The 19,113-nt window shown below is 34.5% G+C and overlaps 1 protein-coding gene across 1 annotated transcript in view; it reads left to right on the forward strand.

Moving 5' to 3' along the window:
• Window positions 1-18,846, forward strand: part of SKAP2 (src kinase associated phosphoprotein 2) — a 141,039-nt gene extending 122,193 nt beyond the window's left edge. The window contains exons 11-13 of the mRNA XM_081343192.1: window positions 4,455-4,567; window positions 14,122-14,223; window positions 16,259-18,846. Of these exons, the coding sequence (XP_081199318.1) occupies window positions 4,455-4,567; window positions 14,122-14,214 (206 nt within the window). The 3' untranslated portion in view covers window positions 14,215-14,223; window positions 16,259-18,846. The remainder of the gene's footprint in view (window positions 1-4,454; window positions 4,568-14,121; window positions 14,224-16,258) is intronic.
• The last annotated feature ends 267 nt before the right edge of the window (window positions 18,847-19,113 follow it).

Genomic DNA, 19,113 nt, shown 5'->3' on the forward strand with positions numbered 1-19,113 from the left:
TTGAATCACCTTGATCCTATTGTGAAGCTATTGACCACATTTCCTAAATCAAAATACCGGTACTCTTTTTAAAATATTGACTATATAGAATCATAGGATCATAGGTCTGGAATGGGTTTTGAATCTAGTACAAACCCCTGCTCAAGCAAGAGTCCTTATTTCCTTCAGTGATGGAGCACCCACATTTCCAGAAGGCAGACTGTTTCATTGGTTAAACATTCTTCATAACCTCTTTCCCACATCCCAAAATCTGTTTATCTGTCTCCCTCAAGTACACATAGAAGTTGAGACGGAACTGTTAGAAAACATCTGTTAGTAGACTCCATCTCAGGCCCTTTCAAGTCAACTACACATAAGAAATAGCTGTGTTGCTCCAAAATGGATTAATTGCTGCTTGGAAACTTTTTTAAAGTTTACAGACTGAAAAGACTAACTCCCTTTCTCAGGATATCAATATCAGGTGAGACTGGACACTTTGGACTCTAAATGAAGATAAGAGAATAACAGGTGAAAAATGTGCTGTATTTCTGCTATGTGGGAAGATTATCTTATTCATTGTGCTATGAATTAGATGTCCTGGCTTGAAAGAAAAGAATATAAGCATGGCAGCCAGAGTGATTCCTTGGGTTACAAAAGTGTTTCTCAATTAATCCTTCACATATTCCTGCTAGAACACAGAAATTTAGATGGAAAAAAAGCTCAGCAATATTATTCTAACATTCCTAGCTGGGCATGTTGAAGAATGGCCTTGCAGCTATTCCACCATAGAGGGATCTTACTTCTTGTTCCTCCTCGTGTTCATTCTTTTGAATGACTTCAACCACCTGCAAAGGAGAGCTCTCTGCCTCAGTATTTTTATCTGTTGCTTTCATTGTTTTTGCAAAGAGATGGTGGTTAAACCAGACTTTCGGCTCCATGCCATTGGGGATATCCTTTTCTTTCTGCCTACCCTGCTTTCATGGTATCTTTTTACCCTCTTTCTTTTTGCAGCAGCTTCTGTAAGATAGGATTCCCTTCTTCACTTTCTCCTGTTGCTCTTCTTGCTTCTCAAGCTCTTTTGCAAAACAGCAAATGTCTCTCGGATTCTCCGCTATGTTCCGTCAGCTTTTTGTCAGCCTCAGCTTTTGACTTTGCCTTCCAGTAAAGAACAGGAACTCTTTTGTTTATTAGTTTTATATTCTGCCTTTCATCCAGAAGCTGAAGATGGCATAGATAGCGCTCCTTCCTCTTTTCCCCAATCTGAGATAGGTTGGTCTAAAAGAGTGTTTCTCAATTTAGCAACTTTAGTTTCTGTGGACTTCAATTCCCAGAATTTTCCAACCAACATGCTGAGAGCTGAAATCCACACATCTTCAGGTTGCCAAGATTGAGAAACTCTTAAGACAAAATGAGTGGCCTGAAGTCAGCCAAAGTTTTCGTGGCGCAGGATGGACTGGAAACCTGGATCTCCATTCCTAGTCCAACACTTTATTGATGTACCAAGCTGGCTCTGTTATTTATTTTTGTTTTTTGAGAGACTTGGGTTGTTCAAAAGAATGACTTTAAGATACATATTAAAAGTTGAGAGCCAACTTTTAGCCCATGCATTGGGCTACAGTACTAGATGTAATGTCAGTTCTGTATGGCTTATACAGTTGATGTAGAAATTCTGAGGCTTAAGAAAATGTTAATTAAGATCTCATTTAGGAAAATACGCATATTATTTGATATGAACATGATAATTTAGATGGCCTTTTCTGTATTGTGGTCTGTGTCGAAAAAATAATTTATGGGCAAGACAAAATTAATTTCATTTGATTTCTTTTTCATTTAAGATTTAATACTTTTAATATGACTATCCTCTCACCATATACTTCAATTTTCTCTTTAAATTACAGCTTTATATCTTCAAGGAAGTGCCTGGGATGTACTAAATTTTGAAGTAGCTATTCAGGTTAATAAGGGTTATTTTAGATCCCTTGTTTTTTATTGTTTAGTATTCTCTCGACTATCCATTTGACTATATGACTTGATAAAGATGACATACATTTAAATCTTACTGCTCCCTTGAACACATCAAAGTGGCACATACAGTCTCATACAATCTTCTTGTGAGATGGTTAGGTTGAGATTCAGCACTGCACAAAGTCAATCACTGACCTCTGTGTAACTAGTAAGAATTTGAAACTGTTCAGCATCCTAACTGTCATGCCACAGAAGTTAAATGTATCTATTAATAATGTGCAAAGTCATATTAAAATAATTATTTTAAAGCCAGTTTAAAATATGTCTTAAGTATTTTAAGCCATCTCTTATTTCCTAAAACCTAATGAGGACCCATCAGTATAGACCATGAGAGTACTTAAGTTCAAAATATGGAAGCATTTTGATCTTAGTAACATCAACATGATTTCAGCTTAGGTACATTGAATAATCCTAGAGGAATAAATGCCACATAATTATCCTTGAGGTAAGATGGCGGCCTATAAATTTATTTAATTAATTAATAAAATAATTAAAACTGTTTTTGTAGACTAAATTCAGGAATTCCACTCATAACATGGTCTCAATGGCTTTTATTTTAGATTAGCAGTCTGATTTTTTGTTTAATGTAATCTAGATATTCTATTTGTATTAAAGATTATGGCTTGTAGGGACACCCTGTGAAACAAGAGCCAATCATAATTTCATGAATTATATGACCCGCCCAGTTAAGTTACATGTGTTTGTTCCCCTTCTTAACATTAAGTTGGAAAATCAGTAAGATACTCCATGGTTGGGAGATGTTGTTGAATCCTTAGGTAATTTAACCTCCTGCTACCTACAGAAATTGGAAACCGTTTCATAATGAGGTCTTTGTGAACTTCACTTGGGGATGTCATAGATTCACCCTGCAGTATTTTCCATCAAAGCCTTAAGGGCCTTTTAGGATATTAGAGAATTTCTCAAACTCGTATAAAAGTACATATATACCTACCATTTATTCTTGAATATGTTCTGTTTTACCATTTGAAATCTGCAAAGGGGAGATGGGGAAGGAGCAGGAAATGTTCTGGTTTCCATAGAGGGATTTTACTTTACTCTTAAGTTCCTAATGTATCCTAATAAATTATGAAAGTGTGTATGTGTTTGCTTATAGGATTAACAAATTGCACTAAAAATAATAATTGTCGAAAATGAACCATGACTGCGCAACCAATCCCAAGCGCCCTCTAGTGTTATATAATGGCAGTTAAAATATTCCTTTTTTGGAGCAATGCGATAAGTTATTTTATGATTTTATTTGTTGGGGTATGTATTTGTTGTCGGGGTAGAGTTGAGGTGTTTCAGTAGAGACATTTGACTGAATCATAATGAAGGAAGTAGTGAAAGAAATCCATATTACATTCCAATGCACTAAGAAGTAGTGAAATGTAAATATAGCTTTTATTTTATGGGTCAAGTGTACAGTCTGTACAACCAAAGGCTCTCTAAGTTTCTAAAATGCTGTTTCTGTCATGCAAATGGGAATGATTTTTCCATATGTAGCAGTAATTTCCATCTTGTTCAGAAAGCTACACATAACAGTGGAAGGAGGGTTAAATGACATGAAAATAATATTCTGTCTATTAGCAGAGTGGCATTTTGTCTCCTTAATAAAATTGAGATACCTTCCCATATAATCTAATCAATTGCATGATCCTTATCTTTGGGCAAAAAGATGCAGACGATGAATACATTTGCATCTAGTCTGGTTTTTGTAACCCTATCACAGCTGTTTGCCTCATTGGGGATACTCATTGGTGGGTTAACTCAGTCAGTTCACTTCTTACGGACCTGAAAACAGGAAATTGTCTGCCATGCATGCAGAAGCTTGCAGTATATTTTAGTGGCATTGTCTTGTGTGCTCCAGTAAATGTTTTGGTGTATGATATGCATATGACAAAGCATTTAATATGCTGTTATTGTGGCATTACAGAACAAACAGAGCTAAAATAATCTATCAGTTAATGGTCTGTATGGCAGTTAGAACGTAGCACATTCATTGTGCTTATGTTCTTAGAAGGATGAGTTTATATCTAAAGAGTGTTGCTGACACAAATACATTTCTTTTAAAAATGCAGCTGCAGCAAGATTCTGTCTACAGAAATATCTACAATGGTTTTGTGCTAGATCTCAAAAAGAGTGAAATTTTCAAAGATTTCACCCTCCTAGACTTCAAGGAAATATTTGTTTTGTCTGTTGCCAAATTTTTTCCTAAGGTCAGCAGCCCTGTTTCACATTTCTTGTGTGAAAATGAATACTGTAGCAGTGGCAGAGAAGATGTAGAGCTAAGTTTTACAATGGAAAAGAAGCTTTTTTATGTTACACTTAGAAAGACTAGTAAAAACCAAAGGGAGATGTACTCTTTTTTTAAAAAAAAAGATTGAAAAAAAGCTTCATCAGAGCAGCAATCAGGCTCAAAAATCTAATGTATGCATCTTTTTCTTCCCCAGGCAATAAAAAACCCGATTATGTTAATTTCTATCAAGGTTTATGGGACTGCACTGGGGATGTTCCTGATGAGCTGTCATTCAAACGTGGTGATGTTATCTACATTCTCAGTAAGGTACCGTATTCCACCCCTAAAAGATAGGTATGGGGAGATAGTTGAAATAAGACCAAAGGGAAAAAAAAAAGCAAACTTCAAGGTCGTGAGGAAATGGGCATTTCCTTTGCATCTTTCACACTTGGTGAGAAGTTCCTTGCACATTAATTATTTTGTCAATTTAATGTAACCACATTTGAAGTTTTATTGTGCAACAGGAATTGTCTTTAAAACTTATTTATCTCTGTTTGGAATCTTGGTTACACACCACTAAGTAACTTCCCGCTGAGACAATACTCTTATTGCTTGTAAAATGTATCTTTGTCAATATAGTATGAAGTGAATGTGAATGTATATGTTTTACTTCCTTTTCTTTGGTACTTCTTGTATATGCTGAGAGAGAGAGAGAGAGAGATGGTGGGAGGGAGGGGAAAGAGAGAGAGAGATTCGTATAAGACTAAAAAACCTCACATTATTTTATTGTGAAGAAAGATTTAATGGCAACTTTATCTGGGAGTTGGCTGCTGCCTTGAACCATTCAGTAGCACTACACCTTTCAGATAACTTTGCATGGAAAACTGGCTGGAGCACTTTTTTTTTTTAGCCACAATGTGCAACTCTTTGCAGAACTTTTTAAAATTGCTACCATACCAAAACCAGAGGTTACTCATGACATCAGAATTTTCATCTAATACTTTCCTAAGAACGTCAGTAGCTTCTAGGCTGGTCATCACCTATAAAGCCCTACATGGCTTGGGTCCGGGGTATCTGAGGGAACACCTGCTACCGGCATCAAGTTCCCTTCGTCCAGTGCGCTCCCACAGGGAGGGTCTTCTCAGGGTCCCACCGGTAAGAGATTGCCGGCGGGTAACACCCAGGGATAGGGCCTTCTCAGTGGGGGCGCCTGCCCTTTGGAACCAGCTGCCGGTGGAGCTGAGGACTGCCCCCGACCTCCGTTCATTCCGCCGGGGCCTGAAAACCTGGCTCTTCGAGCTCTCTGGCCCAGGCTGAGGATTAATTTATTTTAATTGGGGTTTTATTTGTACAGGGATAACTTTAATCTTTTTTAAACTTGGTTTTTAACTTTTGTATTTTTGGCTTTTAATTACCCTGTAAACCGCCCTGAGTCCTCCGGGAAAGGGCGGTATATAAATGTAACAAAATAAATAAATAAATAAATAAATAAATAATATTCTCTGAGCCATGTCTTCATAATAGTAAAGTGCAGAACGTTTCCTGTTTGAGCTAAAAATAGCTAGAAGTGATCCAAGAAGATATAGTGTTACTAATGATAATTTGACCATGAATTTGTTCTGTTTGTTGTAAATCTAACAACTAAGTAACTCATGTGTTCTACTAACCCTATGGTTAGTAGGGTTGTTTATTAAATCTGCCCTCCTGACAGTCCTTGGATGAATAATATTTTAATCTCATGTTACAGATGGAAACAGAGTATGTTACTAATAGAGAAGAGTTTGATGCAACATTACTTACATGTAGATCATGCTTTACCTCCTCCTTTTGCATTATTTAATTCGGTAGGAGGTTGCTAGACATAGAGCGAGACAGAGCAATCTTCCCTTCAATCTTCCTATTTGATATTTAAGAAGAAGCCCCTTTGAACAAAATGGGTGGGTTTATTTTTAAGAAACAGTACATTGGATTATATTTAATGTTTAGCTTTCAAGAATTGTCACTTAAATGTGTAAACTAAACGCTAATCCAATTTAGAACATAAAGCATAGAATAATAGGTTTGGAAGGGACCTTGGAAGTCTTCTAGTCCAACCCTCTGCTCATGCAGGAAATCCTATACCATTCTGGGCAAATAGCTGTCTAGTCTCTTTGTAAAAACCTCCAGTGGTGGAGTACCCACAACTTCTGGAGGTAAGCCATTCCATTGATTAATTGTTCTCACTGTCAGGAAATTTCTCCGAGTTCTAGTTTGGTTTTCTCTTTAATGATCTTCCACCCATTATTTCTTACTGCCCTCAGGTGGCTTGGAAAATAGGCTGAGTTCTTCTTCCCTGTGACAATCTCTCAAGTACTGGAGGACTGCTACCATATCACCCCTAGTCTCTCTCTTCATTAGATTAGATTATTCCCTCAATCGTTCATTGTACCATTTTGTCTCTAGACATCTTTTCATCTTTGTTGCTTTTTTTGCACTCTTTCTAGGATTTCAACATCTTTTTTGTATTGTGGTGACCAGAACTGGATGCAGGTATTCCAAGTATGGTTTCACTAGTACAGTATAAAGCAGTATTATCAACTTCACATGTTCTTGAAACTATTCCTCTGTTAATGTAGCCCAAGACAGCATTAACTTTTTCAGCAGTTGCAATTCACTGCTGGTTCATACTTAAATGGTAGTCTTCTAGGATACCTACATCCTCTCACAGTTACTACTGTTAAGCCAGGTACCACCTATTCTATACCTGTGCATTTGGTTTCTTTTCCTTATGTGTAGAAGCTTACTTTTCTCACTCATTGCATTTGTTGGATAGGGCCCAGTGTACAAATCTGTCAAGATCCTTCAGAGTCTTGAGTCTATCTTGAGCCTAACACTTTAGGTGTTAGCTATCTCCCCCCCCCCAGCTTAATGTTGTCTGCAAATTTAACAAGTTCCCTTCTATCCCCTCAGTTAGATCATTTATGAAGAAGTTCAAGAGTGTTGAACCTTGAATTCTACTCCATGTAGATCTAGTTCCATTGAGGATTATATGCTGAGTATGGTTGGTTAGCCAATTGCAAATCTATCTGGTGGTGATACTGTCTATCCCACATTTTTCTGTCTTAGCAAGAAGTAGAATATGATCTACTTTGTTGAATGCCTTACTGGAGTCGTAAGTAATCTATGTACATAGCATTTCCCTTATCCATTAATTTAGTCACTTTATCAAAGAAGGCAATAAGATTTGGCTGGCAAGAATTATTTTTGACTGGTGTCTAGAAATACCTTGTTTGTTTCTTGTAACTAACTTGTAGGTTTCTTCTACTAAGTAATTTTTAGGGTTCTTGTAATTAAGCTCCTAAATTTTTTAAAAGTACTTTTATACCATTTTTAATAGTAAGATTAATTGTTATTCGACTCAGGATTGAAAGTGTTCCATTATAAAAGAGAATATTAGTTGGAGTCCCCTTGTCCTCTAACCTGTCTCATACTTTGTTAAATGTATTTGGAATATTTGGCTTTTGATTGAGATCTTGCAACTTGGCTATATTTTGAGTTACCGGTACTTAATTTTTAAAACTGAAAAGAAATTTAAATCAAAATTTAACTTGTTTTTTCAGTTTGAGTATTGCTGTTGTAAATAGTTCAGCAGTCTTCTATCAGCTCTGAATTTAGGAAACAAAAATGCACAGGATAATAATTTATCCAGTTCTGAGGGTTATTAGTCAGAGAAAGAATTTAAGAGTACTTGCTAAGGTAAAATAATCTAAAGCTTTTGAAGCTTAAGAACTTGATCAAACATTTCCTAAAGCTGTCAATATTTCTTAAGACTATAAAAAGCTTTAGCTATTTGTCACCTGGTAATTCTTGGTTGTTGTTTTTTTGTGTGTGTTTTTTAGAAAAATAATTCTTTACCCCATCTAGTGGTTGAAAATTAGAGGTGCACTGGTTAATGTGTGTTGTTCAAAAGTGGGTGTCAGAAATTTAACTTCCGCTTCGTCTTAGTTATTACCTATTACCCCCTTATCATATATCAGACCCTTTTTGACATTAATTCTGATCAAATCCTATTCTCATGAGAAAGAATTAAATGTAGACATTATATGCTGTAGAAAGAATATAGTATAAATTAAAAGATAAAACAGGAACAAAATATTATTTCAACAGAAAAGAGTTTTCATTTTATTATATTTTCTGTATGTTCATTGCTGAAAAAAATCCATAATGTAGTCTAAATTAATTATAATAGTGATTATAATCAGAAAGTATTTTTTGTTAAGACTTTGTGTCTGTATCAGCATGTTATTGTGATTATTTTCTCTTGATTTTTATGAAGATATCAACTTCAAATAATTCCATAATTCTTTAATTAAACATCCACATATTTCAATTCATAGAGGAAATCAGTTAAGGTAATTTTGCAGAAACAAGGAACCAGAATTCATTTTTAAAATATAACAATTAAAATCAATATTTTGGTGTTAAAATAACACTACAGGAGGAAACTCATGTCATGATTTTAGTGAATCGAGGAACTTTTGTTAACAATTGGATAAATGATGTGTTACACTTTTTTAAAAACAAATGCACCTGAAACTGAAAAAGCTGATTTAACACTTAATATCCCACTGTTTCCATTTCCCAAAAAGTGTAGACATAATTTTCACTATAAATGTACATATTATCAAGATTTCCAGTGCTTTTATTATGAGTACATAATAAGGTGTAAAAGTTGAAAATTGTTCTGTCAAGGTCAAGATTATTTTAATTTGTAAATTTGAGCAATTTCATGTGCCTGGAACATACAATTATAAGGCAACATGGTTGGTATTTTTATTCTTTTTATTAATAACAGAAATTGGGGTTTGGACATGTGTTTCATATAATCAGTTACTCTATGGGCCACCATTTGCACATTTACTTTAAGAGTAATAATATTTAATAAGAGTGCAACTTCCATGACTCAGATAATATGGCTACCTGTGGAGTTTTGACATATAATATGGTATTGTTTTTTAGTAGAAGAATTTGACTTTGGTCAAGAGTAGCTCTGAGAAAAACCAAAATAAATCTGCTATCTTAAATTTTGTCTAACAAAATAATAGAAATCTATTAAAATATTCTATAGAAGAAAACCTTGGTTTTCATTTTTTAAATACATGTGCAACATAGCCTTTTTATTCTGGACTGTATCTGAAGCATTTATTGAAATTGCTTTTGAAAAGTGTGCAGTAATTTACTAGAAATCATGATCATGTATTTTTCTTTTCCGTTACAGCAAACTGCTTGCCAATTTCAAACCATCCCCCTACAGTTCCATATTTCTGTGAGACTTTGCTGTTCCAGCATACTCAGTAAATTTATGCATCTGGATTATAGGACTTTTAGTTCATATCTGAAGCATTTAAAGATACCATAATCAGTACCAAATCCAAAATTTGCAGTTAGTCTATATTTAGATAGCTTCACACAGAGCTTTCCAATAGCAAGCGAGCTGCCTTTTCTTGAATCTGTGGCCATACAATATTCCAATGCTAAACATTCATTAAGGATTTTTGTGTTTGTCATACTCATTTAGTTTGGCATATATTTTTAAAAATTATATAAAAATTTTCATGTCCTAATATGAGGTTAAATCAAGTAATTGTTATGAATCATCTTGAATGCATTCTTAATCATTTATAATCAGGTGATATTTTGTGGAATCTGTTTCTTGGAAGTAAATCTAGTATTATGAAATTTAGGAATTGCAGCCTTTGTCAGTACCTATAATCACATGGAAATCAGTGGAACTAATTTAAGGAAAATATTGAATGGAACTAAAGCTTCAAGTAGTTGGATCTGACCCATTCATTCTGTTTCATCACACAAGTGCATACAAAATCACATATGTATTAAAGACAGAGCACTCTCCATGGAAGCATTTTTTACAGACAAAGAGGAGACTCTTAAGAGCAGTTTGTTTGGTGTAGGACTTTTAATTACAAAAATGTTAAGATAATAGCATTCTCAGTTATTACAGTCCTGAAATTTGAATGCCTTCCATGATAATGATGATCATAATAGTGTGCTTGTGTGCATGTATACGTGCACATTTAAACGTCACTTTAGAGAATTCTCATAGATTTATTTTGGATTAGGAAGTAGACCAACTGAAATAGGTTAACAATAGCAAAATTACATTATTTGAGTTTACTCTCAGTAAGAGAAATTTGAATCTGCTTCTCCCAAATTTAAAAGCATTTTTTCTTCCCTTTTCTTCCACTAGCCTCTTCTCACCTGCACATTTATTGTTAAGCAATTCATTATATAGGTCTTTAATTTCTTTCATGGTTACTTTCATACAGTAAAGCATTACAGTGCTTCTAGATCTTGATAGAATTTCTCCAGAAGGAAAAAGAAGCTTTGTGTTAGTAATTACCTAACATTGTTGGGAGCTGACTGCAGGCTTCTTCCCAGTGATAACAGAATAGCCACATAATGCAGCTTCATAGTACATGATTAATAGAAAATAATTACACATCCTACAAAGGAATGCAATAATTCTTGTAAATTGACTAGAATGGTTTCTTGCAGATTAAAGGACTCTTCATTATTTTATCAGTCTTTCTGAAGCTGAATCAGTTGCCAAAGCTGTAAGAAAGAGCTGATGGGAAGGATACAAAGTATATCTAGACATGTAGAAGAATTAAAGATATTAGGTTTATCTATATCTGAATAGAATATGAACAATTAGGTTGCAAGTGGTATTCATACTATATTTGTTATTCATTACAATTAAATATTTGACTATTGAGGCTGCCTGATATTTAAATTCAAGTCCCACCTTAAGCATTTTGTACTTTCATAAGCAATACTTCATGATCTCTTAAATAAATTTAGTGCACCTAAGGAGCTGCTTCATAGCATATATTATTTTGACTCTGAACATTAAATTGTAGGAAATGATTACATATGAATCTTGTTGGTAATCCGATTGTTCTTAATTGAGTCATTGATTTAATATTTTAGATAAATAATCTATGCCTGGCAATCTATAGAATAATACTGCAATTGAAATTGCAGTAATACTTGGGTTTTCTTTAGAGGTGACTGTTAAGTTCCATTCATTTATATTTGTGTGTGCACTCATACACAGAACTAGCATATGACTCTGAGGGTAGCTACTAGCCCAAATCAGTTGTCTTTTATTGTTGCTGAAAGTAATGTATCCCTAAAGATGCTGTAAAAGCATGGTCAAATTGACTTGTAAGTACATACAAAAGTTACAGACATTTTAAGAAAGGGGTGTAAGCAAATTAACTAATTAAAAATGGATGTCTCTGTAGTGATAGCAGTAACCTAAGGCTAAAACATTACATTTTCAATATAGCAGTTCATTTTTTTCTTTCCTGCTTATATTTCATATGCTTTAATTGGGATTCAGATTGCTTGTGGGCTTCATATCAAGAATAGTAAAGATAAAGTAAGATTTCAGTGTTTGAAGCCTGTCCATAAATAACTTCTGATACTATTATACTTCCATTGCCATAATATTTTAAATCAGACAAGTGCATTAAATTTAAATATTCTTAAATAGCAAGATGGGGTTTTTTCGGGGGGGGGAGTTTATTATTTTAATTTGTGGCTCCTGAGGTCCATCCTCCTCATCACCCTCAGAATATGTTGCTTCCAAGTTCCTGAAATATCTACATGGAATATTTTCATTCTGTCATAAAAAGCTTTAATGACCCCTTAAGTAAAAAAAAAGCACTCTGCAAAACATCATGTTTGTTCTCTGCCCTGTTCTCCAGCCCACATTTACAAAAAAAAAAGTTATTTTGGAAAGCTTCCTTGGCAAGATTCCTCTAACACAGGTGAGGACTGGCATTATGAGTGATTACTTGCACTTTAAATCTCTAGAGACTGTTGCTGTTGTGTATTTAAGCAGGCTAATGTGGAATGAAATGTGTTTATTAAACAAACATGCACAGCTGGAACATCTGAACCCCCTGGTGAGACAGCAAGTGCCTCTTGCCTTTAAGGGTTTTGGCCCCAGAATAATCAGTCCAGCAAAAGTCAATTCTTACTGTAAGCATGTAAGGAAACTTGCTTACTGAATTGCACTGGTGAACTAGCGTCATTTATAGCCATGTGGGAATAAAGAAGTTAAAAGTTTTTATTTGGAGCTCCTCTTCTATCCTGATGGCAAATGAGGTAAAAGCAGAACTCGGTGATGTGGTTTATTGTTGTGCCCTTTGGTTAAATGAGGGTATTGGCTTTTAATATCTCAAATTTATAGGAGTCTTAACTTTCCCCACTACATAAAATTGTCCTCATTATCAAAAACTAAAACAAAAATCTCTGGTATTTTACGTTACAGCATAATCTGGAGAAACCTTCTCCTAAGTGGTTCTGCCAAATTAGAATTTAAGGTGGACGGTGAGATGGGAGGGACAGCCTCAGGAAGAAAGGCAAATTTGAGGTTATGAACAAGGGGTTAATGGATAGGAGTAGACAGGAAACAAATGTGAACTGAAGATAGCACGGGATAGAAAGCATACACGGGCTGTTAATAGATTAGGGTTAATAGATCTGGCACAAGTTAATCAGATCATTTGAAGGAAGCCCTAGAAGGGATGGAAGTAATTTTGGTACCTTGCTGTTTCTATTCCCTTAAATGCTATGGAAGGATAGGTGAATTTGCATCCCATATAATGCCTAAATTCCATCAGAACGCATTAATGTTTAGCTTCAGGTAAAAACAGACTGGCAAACGCAACCCACTGTGGCAGAATGCTCTTTGGGTCTGTTCTATTTTCCTTCACTTTTTTATACAGTTTAATGTCAGTCTGTCTTTTGAACAAGGAATCTGTTTTCTTCTGTTTCCTTTGGCACATACTTTACTGGAATTCATTTTTAGTTGCTGAAAGTTATTGAGCTCCTGTTAAGATTAATCATAACAACATTTACCTTCCAGGGACAAAAACAATTAAATTTGATCTCTGTTATTTGGTATTGCTTTTGGAAAAGATTGTTTCCTTAAACTTTCATATACTTGGTTTGGTTTGGATTCATATTGCTATGCCTAAACAAAATTCAAAGCAAAATGCATTTAGTCATTTGTCAGGCATATAAGATCTGTGATAAAATTTTATGGCAGGAAGCATTGTTTAACACAGAGCAGGGGTAATGATACGCAATTATTTTATATGAATTTAACAAAAAATAATATACGATCTTTTTCAACTTTGTTAAACTATTTCTGAGTTGGTACCAGTGGATATACATTTTTATGAAATACTGTATGTTTGTGTGTCTGTGTATATTTACGGTAATACAGAAGTATGTTTTTATTAGTGAAATCCAAACAGAATAGAGACAAATGAAGATGAGTCCAATCTGAACATTTCTGAAAAATGCTTCAAAAATGTGCACCTTTTTTATATTAAAAAGTAGCATTACAAGAAAGACTGAACCAGTTACCTACAACTGGAAAAATATTTCCAATTGAACGTGTGTAGAGATCCAGGGTTTATCTTCCTTTTTTTGTTTAAAAAGTGTTTATCACCATATCAGGAAATACAAACAAAACACATGATTATATAATCACATTCTTGTCTCATTGAGTATATATGGCTTGCAGGATGCATAGATAAGTAAATAGCTTTTTAAAAAAATCTTTTTTCATACATAGAAACAGATGCCTAGCCATTTAAAGAGTAATTTCCTGTCTTGGCCCTAACTGTATTTCAAGTGCTTGAAAAAGTCCTGCGTACAACATTCATATGCTCTTCCTTAACATTTTAATTTTCCATTCACGCTCTTATAACTGTACATAAGGAGGAAACTTGAGTCATATGCAAAACTCTGTTGCATTCATATCAGACTAAAGGTTAATACTGCATATTGTTTTCAATTAGGAGTACAATAGATTTGGCTGGTGGGTAGGAGAAATGAAAGGAACCATTGGCTTGGTGCCTAAAGCCTACATAATGGAGATGTATGATATTTGAGAGGCAAGAGTAAGTACATTTTAATTCAATTTTCTGTAATGGTTTATATGTTCTTTTACTCTATTTTATATAGGTTTCTTTTCCTGGAATCTTTAATGTATTTCTTGGGATGGGAGGAGAAAAAAGATCTGTAATTTTTACATCAGATAAAATACTGTGTTTCTAGGAATAGCAAAAATGTTGTCCAATGATTCTGAGGTGGCAAAGGAAAAGATGGGCTTGTGATATTAGAAACCTGATCATTTGTGGTACTCTTTAGCCAGGTTATGCTTGCAAACTACTTTTGACTGGATAGTTATTATTAATGGGCTTCAAGAAAAATCATGTGGTTCAAATGTTATATGTGTCTGGATCCTAAAACTTGTTTTATTACAAATTTTGAACATGGTTCACAAGTCTTTTTTAAATACCTTTCATTGTAAAAGATTTAAATTCAAAATATTTCATATACCGTGACTATTTTCATTTTTTCCAGGCTATCCTCAAATTTGGCTGTGTTTAGCAGCTTCTTTTCCTATAGATATGTTTTGTATTTAGCTGTTTTAATAGCGATAACCCATGTGTGCCTAATATTAGGGCTGTGCAATTCTCCAGATACAAAAATGTGTTTTGGAGCCTGTGAGATGTTCTTATAGGACTTCCATGCAGCAGCCTAAATCAGCTGTATTTTTTCTAAGAATGTAGGAGCTTTCAACAGCTGCATCCTTGTAAAAGAGAGATGCTGCAGACAGACAGGTGTTACAAGTCCATAACTGTGTGTTCCAAAGATTTTTTTTTTATCTAGCCCTCTTCAGTACAAATGCCAGCTCTGTTGAAGTTATAGCTGTTCACCCAAATTTCTTATGCTACCAATGATCTAAATAGGTTCCAGACCATGTGGACAAAGGTGGTGGTACCACATACTGTTTTCAAGGATTTGTTTACATAACCAGATGTTCTAAAATTAATCTAAGAAACATTCTTGTTTCAGCTCATAGACTTTTCTCCCTTTCCCCAATTTTTTGAAAATTTGACATTGCAAGCTGAGAAGAATTAGGTACCAGTCTTTCTTGTTCACGTTTGCAGTCTTCATTTAGTTTAGATATGGGATTCATCAATTGAAATCTTGTAAAGATGTTGTTCTACATTAATAGGATAAGATTCAGTCATTTGTCACATGAAGTTGTTATATTATGTTGTGTCTCTACTCTCCACCAGCGCAAGGGACTAAGGGGTTTTCTATTCTGATTAATTACTGGGGAAAATGAGCAGAACGTCCGCATGGTTAGGGCATGGAGTGTTACTTTTTGACTAAAAATGAGAATATATATTACTTGTAGTGTGCATTAAGCACATCTCCTGTTATTGCCTTATAATTTGTGAACTGCAGGTAACCAAGATTAAGGATATTATTTAGTATTTTTATTGATAAGGGAGGTGCTTTTTAATTTTTTTGTTTTGTTTTCATTAATCAAAGAAGGAAACAGGCCTCTAGTCTGTGCATTTTTTGTACATCTGTTTTCTAAGATGTATTAAAGCTATAGATTAGGGACACATTAATTGTGGCGGGGTAGAAATGTAATGAATAAAGAAATTTCCAGTGTTTTCCTGAAATGTAGTTTCTCCCTGTAGTGGAGGATCATATTCCAAAACTATATAGAGGCCCTTAGGTTGGGAAAACAGGGAGTGGAGAATTTCTTATTCCCCAGGGGGAGGTCCTTCTCTGTGGGCGCCCCGGAGCTATGGAATCAGTTACCGGTTGAGCTCCGGATGGCGCCCGACCTTCGCTCCTTCCGTCGCGATCCAAAGATTCTTATTTGAACAAGCCGGCCTGGCCTGATGGGGGATGGGTGGGGTTTTTTATTGTTACTTTAATATTTGTATTCACTGTTTTTAGTTGGGCATATGTTTAATTCCTTTTAACTTTTGTATTTTTGTATTTTTTATATATTTGCCCTGTTCACCACCCTGAGTCCTCCGGGAGAAGGGCGGTATATAAATAAAATTATTATTATTATGAGCTACCTTTTTGTAGTGGTAACAAGATTTTTCCCTTGTTTTCCAGCCAGGCTTATTCTGCAAACTGGAAGCCAACTAGTGGAGGTTGTAAAGAAGCTATAGAGATCTACAAGGAATAAAAGACTGGGAAGATACATTTTTTACTTTTGTTTTTGCTATTTGCTTTGACACTTTTTATTATGGCATACAGTTATTTAGGGTTGTATTTATTACTTACTTGGTAAATGAGCATAACCTGATTATATGCACTTGAAATTTAATGGAAGAGAACTGCAATAAATTTTTGATGATCAGCCTAATTAATTTCAATATGTGCAACACAGAAGATTTTTGCAAGATTTTATGCCTCTACTTGACATAGTGATACACAGCAATGGATCTTTCCTGTAAACATTGTTATGACCTGCTTTTTCTCAACTGAAAAGGAAAAGCTTTTTCCTTCATTTGTATTTTAATCTTAAAAATTTAAATCACACGCACGCGCACGCATGCACACACACACACACATGATGTGACACTGTGATAGCATATTGAAATATATATCTATTTTTAATATATTTGAAGGAGGTGTACATTACACATTATAGTATCAGTTCATGCATATTCTTAGGTACACATTTTTTTTCTTAGCAGAGCTTTTAGGAATATAAGTGCTTCTTCCAAAAACTTGTTTGAATCCATATTTTGAGTTTATTCTGTTTATTCCAAAATTCCTCATTTTTCCCCTATATAGAGTGAGAGTTATGTTGATCCACAAACCATTGCAGTGGTCCAAACTGCTTTTGTTTGCTTATAATAACAAATCTGAGATAGGAAAATTGATATTTGGGTGACTTGTATTCTCTTTCCATATTTTGGCTGTCTCCTGGGATCACCTCCATTTGTATGCTCACGTTCTGCAGGTATCATGTTCTTAATCTCTTTTCCAGATTGACATAGGCAGCATTTTGATTAAGTCTGACTAACTTAAAATATTTCTCTGAAGTTCTGTTGTACTATTTCATCTGCATCTCTCAAAAGAGCAGAACCAAGAAGGGTTCAGTGTTAAGACTTTTTATTTTGGGGGTGCAGAGGCCATAAATTTCATAAAAATATGTATTGAGATCATAACAATGTTATTTTATATATTTCCTGTTTCTAAATTAATGGTGGCCAAAGACCAAGATTAGACCAAATTCTTCTAAAATTAATATAGCTCAAAATACAAAGTGCTCATAAGTTGAAAAATTAAGTTGTCTTAAAAGGCTTTTATTCTGTTTATCTTTCTAGTTATCTTTTACCATGCATACATGCAAATAGTTTATCAAATAATGAAGCTATTAATTTTCTGCATATAATTCCATAAATATATTTTTTTAAAAACTAAAATCTTTACTCATAGAAAGCTAATACGATAAGGAGAAGGTTAATTGGCTGAGTTGGAAATAAACTCCCATTGCAATCAGAGGGATCTAAATGAATCTAATGTAGATTGTGATTTTATATGAACTTACAAGGAAATAAATCTTGTTTGCTTTTGAAGAAACATGTAAAAGGTTTCACCATTGAGTCTGTATCCAATTCTATCTACGCTAACCCATCGCAGAGAAGGGTTCTCCATCACTGCTTTCTGAAGTGGTATAATCCAGGAGCAGTTTTAGCATGTGGTTAATGATTTTTGGTATGCATCAAGGCATAAAAGCCTTTTTCAGTTGCAATGTTTATCTTATGTTTTATTGTTTTTTGTTAACAAATTCCATTGAAGACTATTGGCTAGACTATTATTTTAAGAACATTCATTGGTGAATGAAGAATTCTTTAGAAGGATTAATCATTCTTCAATTTTATGGATATGACCTGACATGCCTGAGATGCAATGATAGTTGACAAATAAAGAATTATATCACTATTCCAAAACGCTTGTTAGTGCTAGAAATAATGCTAATCTAAGAGTCTTTTGTATTAGCAATGTTTGCCAGAAGATGGCAGTAGACTTTCACGGCACATGCTGGTGAGAAACCCATCCCCCAGCCACTTTCTTTGGTGTTCAAATGATTTTTTTGCAACTTAAAATATCTGGAGAATTTTCTTCCCTTTTTCATGTTAATCCAGGAGAGGGAGTCCTTAGCCAACTGATCAATGACAAACCCTTCAAATAATTTTTCCTATGGATTGGATGATGTAGACAGCAGTGATTTTATTGTTCTCTTAACCTTTCTTTCATGTACTAGCAAACACACCATTCAGAGTGCAGACATTTCAAAGGTACTATATTCATACCATTTAACTAGACGTACTTTAATCTAAGCCAGTAGAAATAAAAGGATGGGCATATTTATTTATGAAGGCTGGACAAATGCCATAAACTGGGAGAAGGGAGAAGAGGGGCTGGGGGAAAAAACCCCATTAATGCGAACCATTTGGCAATGTATGCTAATTTGTTTGTTCTCATTATTTACTTATATTTCCTTGTGTTCCTTTGCAAACAAGTTATTTTGTAAGTCATATTTTATGTAATATCTTGCTTATTTTCTCTGTACTATATTTGTATTATACTGCCATTAGATCCTAGAATAACATTCCATGCTGCAAATTTTTAAGGTTCAAATAAAGTTTAATTGTTTGCAAACTGTTATGATGCTAATAATTCAGTAGCCTGCTGGGTTACTAATGAAATTACTTTGTTATGATTAATTTGGAAAATAGTGTGTTGATTGTAGTAATTAAACACAACAAGGTGAAGTAAATGATTCTAATGCCATCTGGCCTCCAGAATGAATAAGAAATGAAATGGACCTGTCATCTGAATTTATTCAGAGACGTAAGGGTAACACAGATGCTTTCCTGTGCAGAGATGCCAGGATGTACTCATGTTAGTTTATACACTTCATACACACATGCATATGGTTATTCATTTGATTG

The sequence above is a fragment of the Vipera berus genome (assembly GCF_964194415.1).
Source record: "Vipera berus genome assembly, chromosome: Z".
NCBI classification, from domain to species: Eukaryota; Metazoa; Chordata; class Lepidosauria; order Squamata; family Viperidae; genus Vipera; species Vipera berus.